This window comes from Myodes glareolus, chromosome 1, assembly GCF_982192425.1.
Source record: "Myodes glareolus chromosome 1, mMyoGla1.1, whole genome shotgun sequence".
NCBI lineage: Eukaryota > Metazoa > Chordata > Mammalia > Rodentia > Cricetidae > Myodes > Myodes glareolus.
The window spans coordinates 84,583,253-84,597,311 of record NC_142026.1 but is presented as its reverse complement, the minus strand read 5'-3'; the positions used below and the strand labels follow the sequence as shown (position 1 = coordinate 84,597,311).

General features: G+C 39.5%; 1 protein-coding gene and 1 pseudogene across 2 annotated transcripts in view; one reads left to right on the top strand and one right to left on the bottom strand.

Annotated features, from left to right (window-relative positions):
- The window catches only part of Hace1 (HECT domain and ankyrin repeat containing E3 ubiquitin protein ligase 1), a 112,808-nt gene that overhangs the window by 22,968 nt on the left and 75,781 nt on the right, over window positions 1-14,059 (top strand). Inside the window, exon 6 of one of the 2 annotated variants that reach the window (XM_085691078.2) lies at window positions 6,320-6,451. The exons of the other annotated variant lie outside the window; for it this stretch is intronic. Within the exon in view, the coding sequence (XP_085547204.2) occupies window positions 6,320-6,451 (132 nt within the window). The remainder of the gene's footprint in view (window positions 1-6,319; window positions 6,452-14,059) is intronic. 2 annotated transcript variants of the gene reach the window in all.
- LOC125409852 (large ribosomal subunit protein eL34 pseudogene) lies at window positions 12,410-12,764 on the bottom strand (annotated as a pseudogene).

Genomic DNA, 14,059 nt, shown 5'->3' with positions numbered 1-14,059 from the left:
AGGTCTAGGAAGGTGAGCATCCATACTGACTAGGATCCCAAAAATTCAGAACATGCAGAGGAAACAAGTCCCAGTGCCATTATCAGTGGCTTCTCAGACAGTCCCCGTGCCAGCCACGTTCAGAGAATCTGGCCACATTCAGAGAATCCGGTTTGATCACGTGCTCATTCAGTCACAGTTCAGCTGGCCTTGGTGAGCTCTCATTAGATCAGTCCCCTTGTATCAGTGGGTGAACACACTCCTCACAGTCCCGCCTTTCTTGTTCATGTTCTCCCTCCTTCTGCTCCTCATTTGGACATTGGGGGCTCAGTCCAGTGCTCCAATGTGGGTCTCTGTCTCAATGTCCATTCATCATCGGGTGTAGGTTCCCTCTGATCCTGCCTTCCTTGCTCACGTTCTCCCTCCTTCTGCTTCTCCTTTGGACCTAGGGAGTTAAGTCCAGTTTTTCAATGTGGGTCTCTGTCTCTATCTCCATCCATCACCAGATGAAGGTTCTAAGGTGATATGCAAAATATTCATCAGTATGGTAATGGGCCAAGGCCAGTTCAGGCACCCTCTCCTCTGCTGTCCAGGGAACAATCTGGGGATCTCTCCTTGGACCTGAGAACCCCTCTAGAATCAAGTCTCTTGCAAACCCTAAAATGGCTCCCTTAGTTGAGATATATACTTCCCTGCTCCCATATCCATCCTTCCTCCCTCCCCCCATCACAATCCCCCAAGCTTTCCCCATTCCTCCCCTACTCCCTTCTCTCTAACCCTCTCCCCTTCCATCCACTCCTGTCCACATGCACCCAAGGTTGCCTGGCACTCTTGTCTACTTCCAATATCCAGGAGGAAAACTACATGATTTTCTTCAGGTTCACCTTCTTAGCTTCTCTAGGATCACGAATAATAGGCGCAAAGACCTTTAATTATGGCTAGAATCCACTTATGAGTGAGTACATACCATATTCCTCTTTTTGGGTCTGGGTTACCTCACTCAGGAAGACTTTAATTTCTTTCTTTATTTCTTCCTTGACCCAGGGGTGATTCAGTAGTTGACTGTTCAGCTTTCATGAGTTTGTAGGCTTTCTGGTGTTAGAATTGTTATTCAATTCTAACTTTATTCCATGGTGATCTGACAAGAGACAGGCGGTTACTAATATTTTTTTGTATCTGTGGAAGTTTGTTTTGTTACCGAGTATGTGGTCAATTTTCAAGAAAGTTCCATGAGCTGCAGAGAAGAAGGTATATTCTTTCCTATTTGGGTGGAATGTTCTATAGGTATCTGTTAAGTCCATTTGATTCATTACCTCTATTAATTCTCTTATTTCTCTGTTGGGTTTCTGTCTGATTGACCTGTCCATTGGTGAGAGAGGTGTGTTGAAGTCTCCTAGTATTAGTGTGTGTGGTTTGATGACTGCCTTGAGTTCTAAAAGTTTTTCTTTTACATAAGTGGGTGCTTTTATATTAGGGGCATAGATATTCAGGATTGAGACTTCCTCCTGATGAATTGTTCCTGTTATGAGTATAAAATGTCCGTCTCCATCTCTTCTGATTGATTTTAGTTTGAAGTCAATTTTGTTGGAAATTAGAATGGCCATACCCGCTTGTTTCTTAGGACCGTTTGCTTGGAAAACCTTTTCCCAACCCTTTACATTGAGTAGATGTCTGTCTTTGTGGTTGAGGTGTGTTTCTTGTAAACAGCAGAATGTTGGATCCTGTTTTCTTATCCAATCTCTTAGTCTGTGCCTTTTTATAGGTGAGTTGAGTCCATTAATACTGAGTGATATTAATGACCAGTGGTTGTTGACTCCGGTTATTATTTTATTTATGTATTTATTTTTTTGTTTAGTAGAGTTTGTGTGTTTCCCTTTTTTGAGTCGCTAGATGTCTGAGTTGTTTTTGGCAGTGTTGGCAATGTTCTATTCCTTGGGTTGCGATTTTCCTTCTATTACTTTCAGTAAGGCTGGATTTGTGGCTACGAATTGTTTAAATTTGTTTTTATCCTGGAATATTTTGTTTCCTCATTGATAGTGAATGATAGCTTGGCTGGGTATAGTAGTCTGGGTTTGCATCCATGGTCTCTTAGTTTCTGCAGTACCTCTATCCAGGACCTTCTGGCTTTCATGGTTTCCATAGAGAAGTCCGGTGTAAGTCTGATAGATTTACCTTTATAAGTTACTTGACCTTTTTCCTTTGCAGCTCTTAATATTCTTTCTTTAATCTGTATGTTTTGTGTTTTGATTATTATATGGTGAGTTTTTTTTTTTTTTGATCCAGTCTATTCGGTGTTCTGTATGCTTCTTGAACCTTCATAGGAATATCGTTCTTTAGGTTGGGAAAGTTTTCTTCTATAATTTTGTTGAATATATTTTCTGGGCCTTTGATCTGCAGTTCTTCTCCTTCTTCACTCCCTATTATTCTTAGATTTGGTTTTCTTTATTGTGTCCTAGATTTTTTGAATGTTTTTTGATGAGAATTTGTTGGATTTGCTATTTTCTTTGATCAGAGCATTTATTTTTTCTATGGTATCTTCAGCATCTGAGATTTGTTCTTCTATCTCTTGTATTCTATTGGTTATGCTTGATTCTGTAGTCTCTGTTCGTTTACCTAGATTTTCCATATCCAGCCGGCCCTCGGTTTGTGTTTTCTTCATTGCCACCATTTCAGTTTTCAATTCTTGAACTGTTTCCATTACCTGTTTGATTGTTTTTTCTTGGTTTCCCAGTGTATGATTCACGGATTTACTCATCTCTTCAAACTTTTTGTTATATTTCTCATCCTTTTCTTTACTCATTTCTTCAAACTTTTTGTTGTACTTCTCATCCAATTCTTTAAGGGATTTATTCATATCCTGTTTAAGGGACTCTATTTCTTTCATAATGGCATTTTTTCCTACTTCTTCTGGATTAAGGTGTTCAAGTCCTTCTATTGTAGGGTTGTTGGGATCTGGTGTTTTCATGTTGTTTTTCAGATTGTTGAAGGAGTTCTTGCCTTGACGTCTGCCCATCTCTTCCTTCAAATGCTTTCTATTGGATCTTCTGATACCGGGTCAGGTTCTTTTGTCGGGCAGAGACTTCACTGACAGAAGGCCTACCTTTCCTCAGGAAGGCTATTGAAACACAGGCACTCCCTCATGCAGGGTTGTGCTCACAGCCCAGGCCCAGCTCGCAAGCAGCTGAGGTGGAGAAATCCCCTCCTCCAATGGATGTCTGCTAGAAGATCAGTGCCCCTTGCTGACCAGTAATGTCGCTGAGCTGACACAGGACCCTCCTGTCCTCAGGCAGGCTATCAAAACACAGGAGTTGCCTCTGCTGGGTTGTGCCCACAGCCCAGGCCCAGCGTGCAAGTCAGTGGAGCTGGGGAGATCTTATGGCCCCAGGGGGAAGGGAGGAAGAGAGGAAGGTGTACCTGGATGAAAGCTGGGATGGGAGGCGGGAGAGCTCCGCAGGGTGGAGCCACCACTGCAGGGTGACCAGGGAGTAAAGGGGGTCAGGGAAAGTCTGAATTCCTCCTTGCCAGGGCTTCTTCCGTGGGCCAGGAGCTAACTCACCCCTCCTCCGATGGATGTCTGCTAGAAGATCATTGCCCCTTGCTGGCCAGGAATGTCATAACATATAATTTTGAATCTTTTTTTGAGGTTGCATATTCCTGCCACAGTATTGAGTTCTGAAAGGTTTTTTTTTTTACACTTTTCATTTAAAAAATTAGTATACCATTCTTGTTTTTAAGGGTACAGTCAGTGTGTTTTCTCTCTGAGAGTATTAAAGTAAGTTTTACAATATTTATAGTTCCATTTTCTGTTTGCTTTTAGGTTTTATTTTTATTACTTTATGTGTTATCTTTCAAATTAGATGCATGGGAAAGCAGTTTGAAAGCCTGGTCTGCATTCCTGTTTGCTTCCCAGAGGCGGCAGTGTGGGTGATCATTTGGGATTTGCCTAGGACCTTCCCTTGCTGCCGCTTCCCTTAGTCTGTTAACCCCAAGCCCATCACTTTATTCAGAGAAACTTTCAGGAAGGTGTTCGCACTCTTGGTGCTGGTAGGGAAGAATGTTCCATAGTCTCAGTCAGTGTTTAGAATATAAACTTGCGTTTAATTTCCCTTTTAAGGTGTGTCATATGTTCTTGACTCCACATGCTTAGTCTGTAATTTTCAAAGTTCTTAGATTTTAACTCTGTTTTCTGTATTTTGTGAGATTAATGAAATTAATTAGATTAGTTTCCTGTCCTTGTTAAGTTGGTAAGTGGTAGGGATCTGAGAGCCTGAAGTTGTATTGGACACATTTTCAGCTGATGTGTTTGTCATGTGAAGTATGTTCTGTCTTCTCTCTCAGGAGGCCCATGCTGCTCAACTACCAATTCTGAAGCCTTTTAGGGGTTCTGTTGTCTCTTTATTTTTATTTTATCTCTATTAATATTCTATCTGATAGTATGTCTGGTCCCTTCTGGAAGCTAGAAAAAGACATTAGATCCATTGGAACTGAATTTTCAGATGCTTGTGAGCTACCATGTGGGTGCTCAGAACTGGACTCAGTTGCTTTGCAGAAGCATTATGTGATTTTAATCACTGAGCTACCTCTCCAGCCCCCTCACATGCCTTCTTACTTAGCTTCTGCTCTTACTTAGGATTCTGTTTTTTGTTATGACGTGACAATAAATATTATCTGACAAGATAAAATGTAATACATGCTTTTCAGCTTCCAAAGCTTGTGTTTCACCCCTGTCGTAATGGACAGGTTCCACTGCTGCTTAGTGCAGCGTGTAGAAGCTGATAGATATGTAATCAGTGGAGTGTGTCCTGATGTTTGTAATGGGAAAAAGTCAGGTGAAAACTGTATAAACCCCGATTTTTAGTTCTGAGTATTGTACTTGAAGCATATATATATGCCAAGTAGGAGTTTAATATGAACCATATTGTTAATTTCTGTCAACTTGACACAGATCATAATCACCTGGCAAGAGGGACCCTCATTTAAGGATTTGCCTCCATCAGACTGGACTGTGGGCATGCCAGAAGAGATAATTTTGTTTCTTCTTTTTTTCTTAAAAGATTAAAATAAAAAATTATTTGTGCGTATGAATATGTGTGCATATGAGTACAGTGTCTAAATAATACACACACACCTGTTCAGTCCCTGGAGTGTTACTTGTGTGCATGTTTTAGGACTGATTATTTGACATTAGACTGCTTATTTCTGTGCTCTTCCCTGGGGAAGATGATTTCTGCTGCTCCCAGCTTTCCTTAGTTGCCCTTATTTCTTTGTGTATGGATGAGGTCTATCATTTTCTTGATTAGTGATTGATGTGGGAAGCTCAGCCCACTGTGGATGGTACTGTCCCTGGGTAGGTAGGACTCGGCTGTATAGAAGGGTAGATGAGCAAGCCAGGGGAAGCAGGCCAGTAAGCAGTATTCATCTATGGTCTGGGATGAGTTCCTGCCACCAGGTTTCTGCTTGGGTTCCTGTCCTGACTTCCTTCAGTGGTGGAGTGCAGTGTGGAACTGTAAGCCAAATAAACCCTTCTATTGCAAGTTGTTAGGCCAGCATTTTATTATAGCAGCAGCAAACACAAACTGGAACAATTCCTTTGAGACAGGATTTCTTTCTTTTCCTCTTTTGAGACAGATTTTCTCTGGAAATCAGGGCTGTCTTGGAAATTGCTGTGTAGACCATGCTGGCTTGGAACTCAGAGATCCTTCAGCCTCTGCTTTCCCAGTGCTGCGATTAAAGACATACTCCTGACACTGGGTGTCTTGTAATTTAAGCTAGCCTGTATTTACTGTATGGCTAAGGCTGGTTTTGATTTCCTGATCTTCTGTCCCTTCCTGCCAGTGCTGCAGTTACAGGTTTGTTCCCTAGCTTCCATTATTCTTCCTAATTGGAAATTTAACATTGTCTTTCAGTAGTATTATAGGTATTCTATAGTTCTTTTAAAAAATTATTCTTATGTATTTTACTATTAGTGTAGGACAAATTTACTGTTCCTAACTACAGGAAGTATGTTTTATTTGAATATTCATTTGCTTCCGGAAAAGAAAGAATACTACCCTGTTTTCTCTAGCAACAGCTGTGTTTAGAGGCTAGCGTCATCCAAGAAGCAGAGTATTTGGTGATCTCAGTCGAGGATTTTTTTTTTTTAATTCTTCAGTTCTTGAGTTTTGTAGTATTTCATGGTATAGCCAGCGTCTTGATCCATTTGTTTTTTCTCATTTAAAAGCAGGAAAAACTTTTACAGTGTTCTTTGAATATAGTGCTCAATAGAGAAATAGTGATTTTTGTGTACTGACTTTTAAGGAAACGCCACTGCACAAATGTTAATAATGAAATGGCTTCGCAGATACACTGGCTGGCTGTGAATGGGCGGACAGAACTCCTCCATGACCTTGTGCAACATGTCAGTGACGTGGATGTTGAAGATGCAATGGGGCAGACAGCACTACATGTAGCCTGCCAGAATGGACACAAAACGGTAAACTCCTCCATGAAGATGGTAAAGGAAGTGCATGCATTTGTATTAAAAACTTGAATTAGTGAGAAGTTTTTCATTTTGGAACATGCAGTATTATAGGAAAACACTGGTTTCTATTTTGTATGGCCTTCTGACTAACATTTAATCTGGGCAGATGCAGTAGAAAATAGTGCTTTTGCTTTTGCTCAAAATAGTTATAATTTTGACTTTATTTCTGATTCTATTTTTAATAAATTACTGTGTTTGAATATATCTTTACATAATAAAAGTATATCTTTACATGTATTTTAAGCAATTTTGTTTAGTCTTAGCTTTAACAAGTATCTTTTCCATTTTTTATTATTAAGTGTTAATTATGAAATCAGTGAGTAAGGTGAATATTGATACAGTAAGATTTCCAGTTGTGTTATCCTAGTTTCTGTTTTCTCCACCTGGTGGAAGTAACTTTCCAGATTTCTGTAACCCTACATTTGTTCTGTGGTGTTAACTTCCCTGTTGTTGTCTAGACATTTAATGAAGAATAGTTTTTTCATTAGGAAATTGCTGCTTTATATGAAGACAGAGAGCTTACAGTTTTAGATTTTCTGTTTTACTGTGTTTCCTCTTCCGTTTATGCTAAGGTTTTTCTTTCACATTTAACCTTGATGATGAATGTAATGTCTTTACTTGCTATCTAGCCATAACCATAATAAGATAAGCTGAAAAAATAAGTCATTTCCAAAAGATAAAGCTTATTTGTACATCTTCATATAGGTGCATACTTTCATTTTATTTCATTTATTTCATTTTATTTTTTGAGATTAACTCACAGTGTAGCCCTGGTGGGCAGGGAGCTCCCTATGTAGAGCTTGGACTTAAAATCTTTAGTCTGTCTTTTGAGTGCTTGGATGCAGGCACGACTACTGTGCCCAGGTCATAATCTGTTGATTTATTTTGTGCCAACTCTCAGTCTTATGTCTTTTGTTGGGAGATAATATTGGGATCTAGATTTCTATTTCTGTGTGTGCATGCATGAATGTGCACAACCTTGAGTGCACCTTGTACCATCCTGCTTTCTTTTATGTGAAGTTAGAGTCTTTCATTGAATGATTGACTGCCCAGAGGATTTGTAGTGAACCTGAGGTCATTGAGTCTAAAATGCTCTGTTAACTTCCTGAAGATTTTCTTGGGTGGTGAGTTAAAATGGCCTTTTTTTTTTTTAAAAAAAAAATTATTTATTTATTATGTATACTATATTCTGTCTGTATGTCTGCAGGCCAGAAGAGGGCACCAGACCTCATTACAGATGGTTGTGAGCCACCATGTGGTTGCTGGGAATTGAACTCAGGACCTTTGAAAGAGCAGGTAATGCTCTTAACCACTGAGCCATCTCTCCAGCCCTGCCTTTTTGTTTTTGTTGTTTCAAGACAGGGTTTCTCTCTGTAATAGACCTGAGTGTCCCGGAACTTGTTTTGTAGACTAGGTTGGTTTCAAACTCACAGAGATCCACCTGCCTCTGCCTCTGCCTCTGCCTCTGCCTCCCCAGTGCTGGATTAAAGGTGTGTGCCAACCACACCTGGCTAATGCATATGTATTTATAGAACAAAATATAAAACTTTTTAGAGGAAAGAAACTGTATTAAAATATCTCTGAAAAATCTTACTACTTCAAATCGAAGAAAACATAATCATCATCATCATCATCCTCATCCACTGAAATTTGCCCTTGAATTTCATTTTAGTGTAAATCTAAGGAGTTCATGAAAACATTTTGAACAAATGTCTAAAAACAAAAGCTTTGTGGAGTATACAAATAAATATGTATTCTTACCTTTTTGGGTAGAAATGCTTTTTCAGATTTATGCTACTTTTCTAAAAGGTAAAAGACTTGGAAAACAGATTTTTTTTTCCCCCATGATTAAGAGTTTAGGCCTGTGGTTAGGGCGTAAGCTCCATGGGCAGGCACAAATCTTGGGTTTAGTCCTCAACTCTGAGGGGCAAAAACAGAAACTGACTTGAGGCTCTATCAGTTTTCTGCAGTGAACCATGAGAATGCCTAACAGTGACCTTTGAAGTCTCCATAAGAAGGATAGGGCCCCACAATGATGATTCCTCCCAGAGTATGATAACACAACTAAGCTGAAAAACACTGTCTAAATATCAGTGTTAGACTCCAAACTTCTCAGAGTAATTTTGAGGTTACTAGCTGAGGTGATACAGCCTAACAGACTACTCTAGCCAGGACTTGAGACAAACCCTGCAGTTTCCCATTATGCAGAGACTGGACAACAAATGATACAGCTTACTTTCCCAGGACTTGACAAGTTTTCTTTTTAAGATCTCCTTAAGATACCTTTGCCCCAGACAGCAGGATATAAATTTAAGAATAGGATGCCCACATTCCCAAGAGGTGGGGAGTATGGTTTTTTTGTTATTTAATTGATTATGGATATTTGTCATTGTTCAGGAGATTGGTTACAAGTTGTTATTGGCTATGGTCAGGAAAAAAGCTAAACAAGGGAAATTAGATTAAAGGTTTTTGTTTTGAAATGTAGGGAATATAGATATGATAAGATAAAAGGGTAGCTTGTTGAATTACTTTGAAAAGAAAAAAAGGAGGATATAGATATGATAAGATAAAAAGGTAGATTTTAGAGTCTGCTTTTTAAAAACAACTAATAGTTTCCAATGTTTTACATTGCATTGAACTTTTCTATATTGTATACAAATTTTGTATGTTGATTCAAATTTGAGGTTAATGTTTTTAGAGCATACTGTACATATATTTCTACTCTTGTTCAAAGTATTGTACTCTACAAGCTATTTAACAATGTAATGCAAATTTCCAGTCCTTGAAAGTTAGTTATATTACCTACTGTTTAGGATAATAAGGAAAATGCAGATTTTAATCACTTATTATAATTAAACTTGTTATATTAGGTAGGTTTTCAAGGTCAAACAAAGATCTGTTTTAGACAGGTTATCTTCTACAGAAGACAGCATTTATTAAGATATTTTAATAGCATAGCATGGGTTCTTTTTTTTCCCTTTTGAACAGTGAGACATGTCTCTCCTGGTAGCACCAATCTACTTCAGAGAAGAAAATGGTCATTAAAGAAACTTCACATAGTGTTTACTTTTTTTGTGGCAAAAGTAAGCCACTGGGCAAGAAAATGCTCCTGTCTCGACTACTGAGAGTATGCTATCCTAATTGGACAAGCAGGACACAAAAGAAAGTGACTGCCAAACATTGCCAAGATAAGGAGGGACAGTCCTTCAGCATATCCTGCCTCATAGAAATGTCTGTCAGATATGCTAGGCCTGTAGACTGAAGATGTATGCCCTAATGTTGCTGAGGAACCATGGGTGACTGTCCAGAGAACTAGCTGTTCTATCATTTCTTATATTTTTTGAAAGTTGTTTGCTTGCATTTCCTGCTTACTCAGTTAATATTATTTCATTCTTGGGTCTCTGAGGGAGTTGAAGACTAGATAGTTATAGTTTTCCCTGTTTACCTGAAGCAGAAAACAGTTATGATAGAGAGTGAATTAGGTACAAGACTTTGGACTCACCAAGTCCAAGGATAGATAAGGGAGTATTTTCTCTGAATTTGTCAAATGCAAATGGACTAGATATTATTGATGTATTTATTGCCTATATATATTGTATATAGTTATTGTACTTACTATATATAGTTTTTCTTATATTAGTTATAGCCTTTTTTATTTTAGACAAAAATGGGAAAATGTAGTGATATTTCATTTGTATTTTAATAGAGTAAAGCTTGCCTGAAGATTAGAACTCAAAACAGCTACACTAGTCAGCCATGCAGGCCACGCAGTGGTGGCACACACCTTTAATCCCAGTCTCCACATTAGTTAGCTTTAGAAGCTTACTGCTGGTGGTGGTGATGCATACTTTTAATCCCAGCACTAGAGAGAAATATAAGGCAGGATGAAATAGGAACTCGCTCTCTTTCAGTCTGAATATTTCATAGAGGTAAGAGTTCTCTAGTGGCTTGTCTGTTTTGCTTTTCTGATCTTCAGAGCTCACTGTCCTGGAACCCACTGTGTAGATCACTGACCTTGAATTCAGAGATCTGCCTCCTTCTGCCTCCTCAGTCCTAGGATTAAAGGCACTTGCCACCATTAACTGGCAGTGGTATCTCTATTTCTACAGATGCATATGTCTAATTTATTTTATCTGCTTAAAAATCTTAGTTTTTGAAAATATTTAGAGGTTCAAAGAACCAAATCAGAAATTTATTTTTGATATTTGTCAGTTATGTTGTGCCTTGTTGACTGAAAATTTCTAAGTAGCATTGTTTCAAGACCTCTGATGTACTGATTAAGTAAATGCTCCACCTGAGTCTTGTCTGTTACGTATGCACTAGCATATTTACATAGTTGGAAACGTGTTAACTTTTAGTATTTTCTGGTATGTTGGTAAGGCTGGACAGCAATTAGCTCTAATTTTTTGTAGGTTTTATTTTTCTTGATATTTCACTTGTAGATCATGAGAATATTTTGTTAGGAAGATAAGAGTTTGCTGTTGCAGTTAATGCTTTTGCTTTATCATTGACTCTTTGTTGTCACTGGATTATCTGGGAGGGACTTGTTTGTTAATTAGGCATGAAAAGGGCTTCTGGACGGCTCACTTCCCCATCACGGTTCAACAGTAAGGTGATGGGAGAGTTATGAAGTGCCTCTCTTGTGATGAGTACTTCTTAGATCCCTTTCTTTACACTTGCTCCAGAAGAGGGTTGAAGAAATCCTGTGATTAGCTGTTACTTTCTTGCTGTTGTTTCTATTATGGTATGGAATTAAGAGTTGTTTGAGTTTTAGCTGTCATTTCCATTTTTGTTTTAGAGCTTTCATAAAAGAGATCAGCAAACAGTAAAAAAGATTAGTAGTTGATGACCTTTAAATCACTTTAATGCTATAGGAATTAGTAAAGAATTTTATTGCATTCAGATTCTTATCAATAATTTTTTTCTTACTGTTAGAATGAAGAGTTTTCCCCTATTTTTCTGTAGGCAACATTTACTTACAAGTGAATGCTTAAAACTTATCTCCTTTAATAGTTGCATAGCTGCTTGGTGCGGGTGCTGCAAAGTGAATTTAGGTCCTTTGAAAGAGCAGTAAATGTTCGTAACCATTGAGCCATCTCTCCAGTCCATACTGAGAATATTGATTGGTGTAATTTTGTTAAATAAGGAAGGAAAATATGTACCCTGGTGGAAAAGAAAAAAGCTGGAATAAGCGGTTGCTACTACCTTCAACAAGACATTGATAAAACACAAGGATATGACAAGTACATAAGAAAGGAATAAACTTTTAATGTCTGTAGATTATACGAAGATATGACAGGAACATTGACAATTTGTGTTATAAGTCTTGCTTTTTTTCCTCTGAAGTTAATTTAACCACTTAAGGATATGCTAGTCTATGGATAAATTTATCCTGTAAGCTCTACAGTATAAATGAAAATGCAGAAGCACTGTAAAAAGTATATTGTTTAAGAACCATTTAAAAACCAAATAAGTGACTGTTTAGCACTAGTTGACTGCTTTATAGACACTGGGGAGGATTAGTGCATCAGTATGCTCTTTTTTAACTTACATGACTGAGATGATACGTCCTGAACAAAAGCAGCTGAAGGGAACAAGTGGTTCATTCAGCCTGTGAGTCCAGGCTATCCTCATTACTTCAGGGAGGTCATAGCAGCAGGAGCCAGAGACATCTGCTCACACTGTTTCCGCTGTCAAGAGCTGAGGGAAGTGCACCAGTTCAGCTTGCTTGTTACTCAGCCAACTTTCCTCACTCTTCAACAGTTCAGGGCCCAGCCCATGAAATGGTGTCTTGAATATTCAAGGTGAGTCTTCCTGAATGGACTAGCATATATGGCCATGGCCTGCTTTTATGTGAGTGCTGGGGATTTGAGCTCATGTCATCTTGATTTTACAGCAAGCACTTTTTTTTTAAAAAGCTGCATATTTATTTTTATGTACTTGGGCCTTCAACACTTTCACAACAAGTTTCTGCTCCCCAATAAGGAGAGCCCGCTTGATCCTGTCACGGACACACTTGGCACACATGAGCATAGGCCCGGCTGACATGCTTCTTTGTCTTAGACAATCTCATGAGGACTCTCGGTCTCACAGCACGAACCCCTCGAAGTTGGCCTGGGCATACACTGCATGCTGATTTAGGTGCTTTCCCAGCCTTTTTGGTATAAAGGTAAACAATCCTGTTGCCAGGGGTTTGAGAAAGCCTTGTTTTGTTAGAGGCTGTGTTGTAGGAAATCCTAAGATGGTATGTCAAAAGCTGGACCATTCTGAGTGCCTCTAAGCACTGTCCCTGGAAGAGGAAAAGGAAGGGCTACAGCAAACACTTTTACCCACTGAACCATCTCCCCAGTCCTGCTTGTCTAAATATAAAACAGGAAATACCATATTTCATTCTTTTGTGTTTGCTGCTGAGAATTGAACCTAGGGCACATCTAAAGCAAAACAAAGCAGTCCCTCTTCCAAAAGCATTCCTCCCTTGAGCCCCTCTTATGACCAGGCATTCTCGTTTTCCCTTAATTTATGTTTGCTTGCTGAACAACAACAACAAACTACAAGTGAGCTCCACTATTTAGATTTTAGAATTCATGTTGGGATCTAAGTAAATTCAGGCACTAATATATGACTACTCTATTTTAAGTCTTTTACCAAAATCTTTTTTTTTTACTTATTTATTTATTTATAAAAATTTCCACTTTCTCCCCTCCTCCCAATACCCTCCCATTCCCCCCACTCCCTCTCCAGTCCTAAGAGCAGTCAGGGTTTCCTGCCCTGTGGGAAGTTCAGGGTCCTCAGCCCTCCCTCCAGGTCTAGGAACGTGAGCATCCAAACAGACTAGGATCCCAAAAAGCCAGCACATGCAGATGAAACAAGACCCAGTGCCATTGTCAATGGCTTCTCAGTCAGCCCTCATGTCAGCCACATTCAGAGAACCCGGTTTGATCACATGCTCGTTCAGTCACAGTCCAACTGGCCTTGATGAGCTCTTATTAGATCAGTCCCCTTGTATCAGTGGGTGAACGCACTCCTCGCGGTCCTGACATCCTTTTTCATGATCTCCCTCCTTCTGCTCCTCATTTGGACCTTGGGGGCTCAGTCCAGTGCTCCAATGTGGGTCTCTGTCTCTATCTCCATCCATCGTTGGATGAGGGTTCCCTCTGATCCTGCCTTCCTTGCTCACGTTCTCCCTCCTTCTGTTTCTCCTTTGGACCTAGGGAGTTAAGTCCAGTGTTCCAATGTGTGTCTCTGTCTCTATCTCCATCCATCGCCAGATGAAGGTTCTATGGTGACATGCAAAATCTTCATCAGTATGGTTATGGACCAAGGCCAGTTCGGGACCCTCTCCTCTGCTGTCCAGGGAACAATCTGGGGATCTCTCCTTGGGCCTGGGAACCCCTCCAGAATCAAGTCTCATGCAAACTCTAAAATGGCTCCCTTAGTTGAGATGTATACCTCCCTGCTCCCATAACCATCCTTCCTCCCTCCCCCATCCCATTCCTCCAAGCTATCCCCAGTTCTCCCCCTCTCTCTTCTCTCTAGCCCTCTCCCCTTACTTCCACCCCT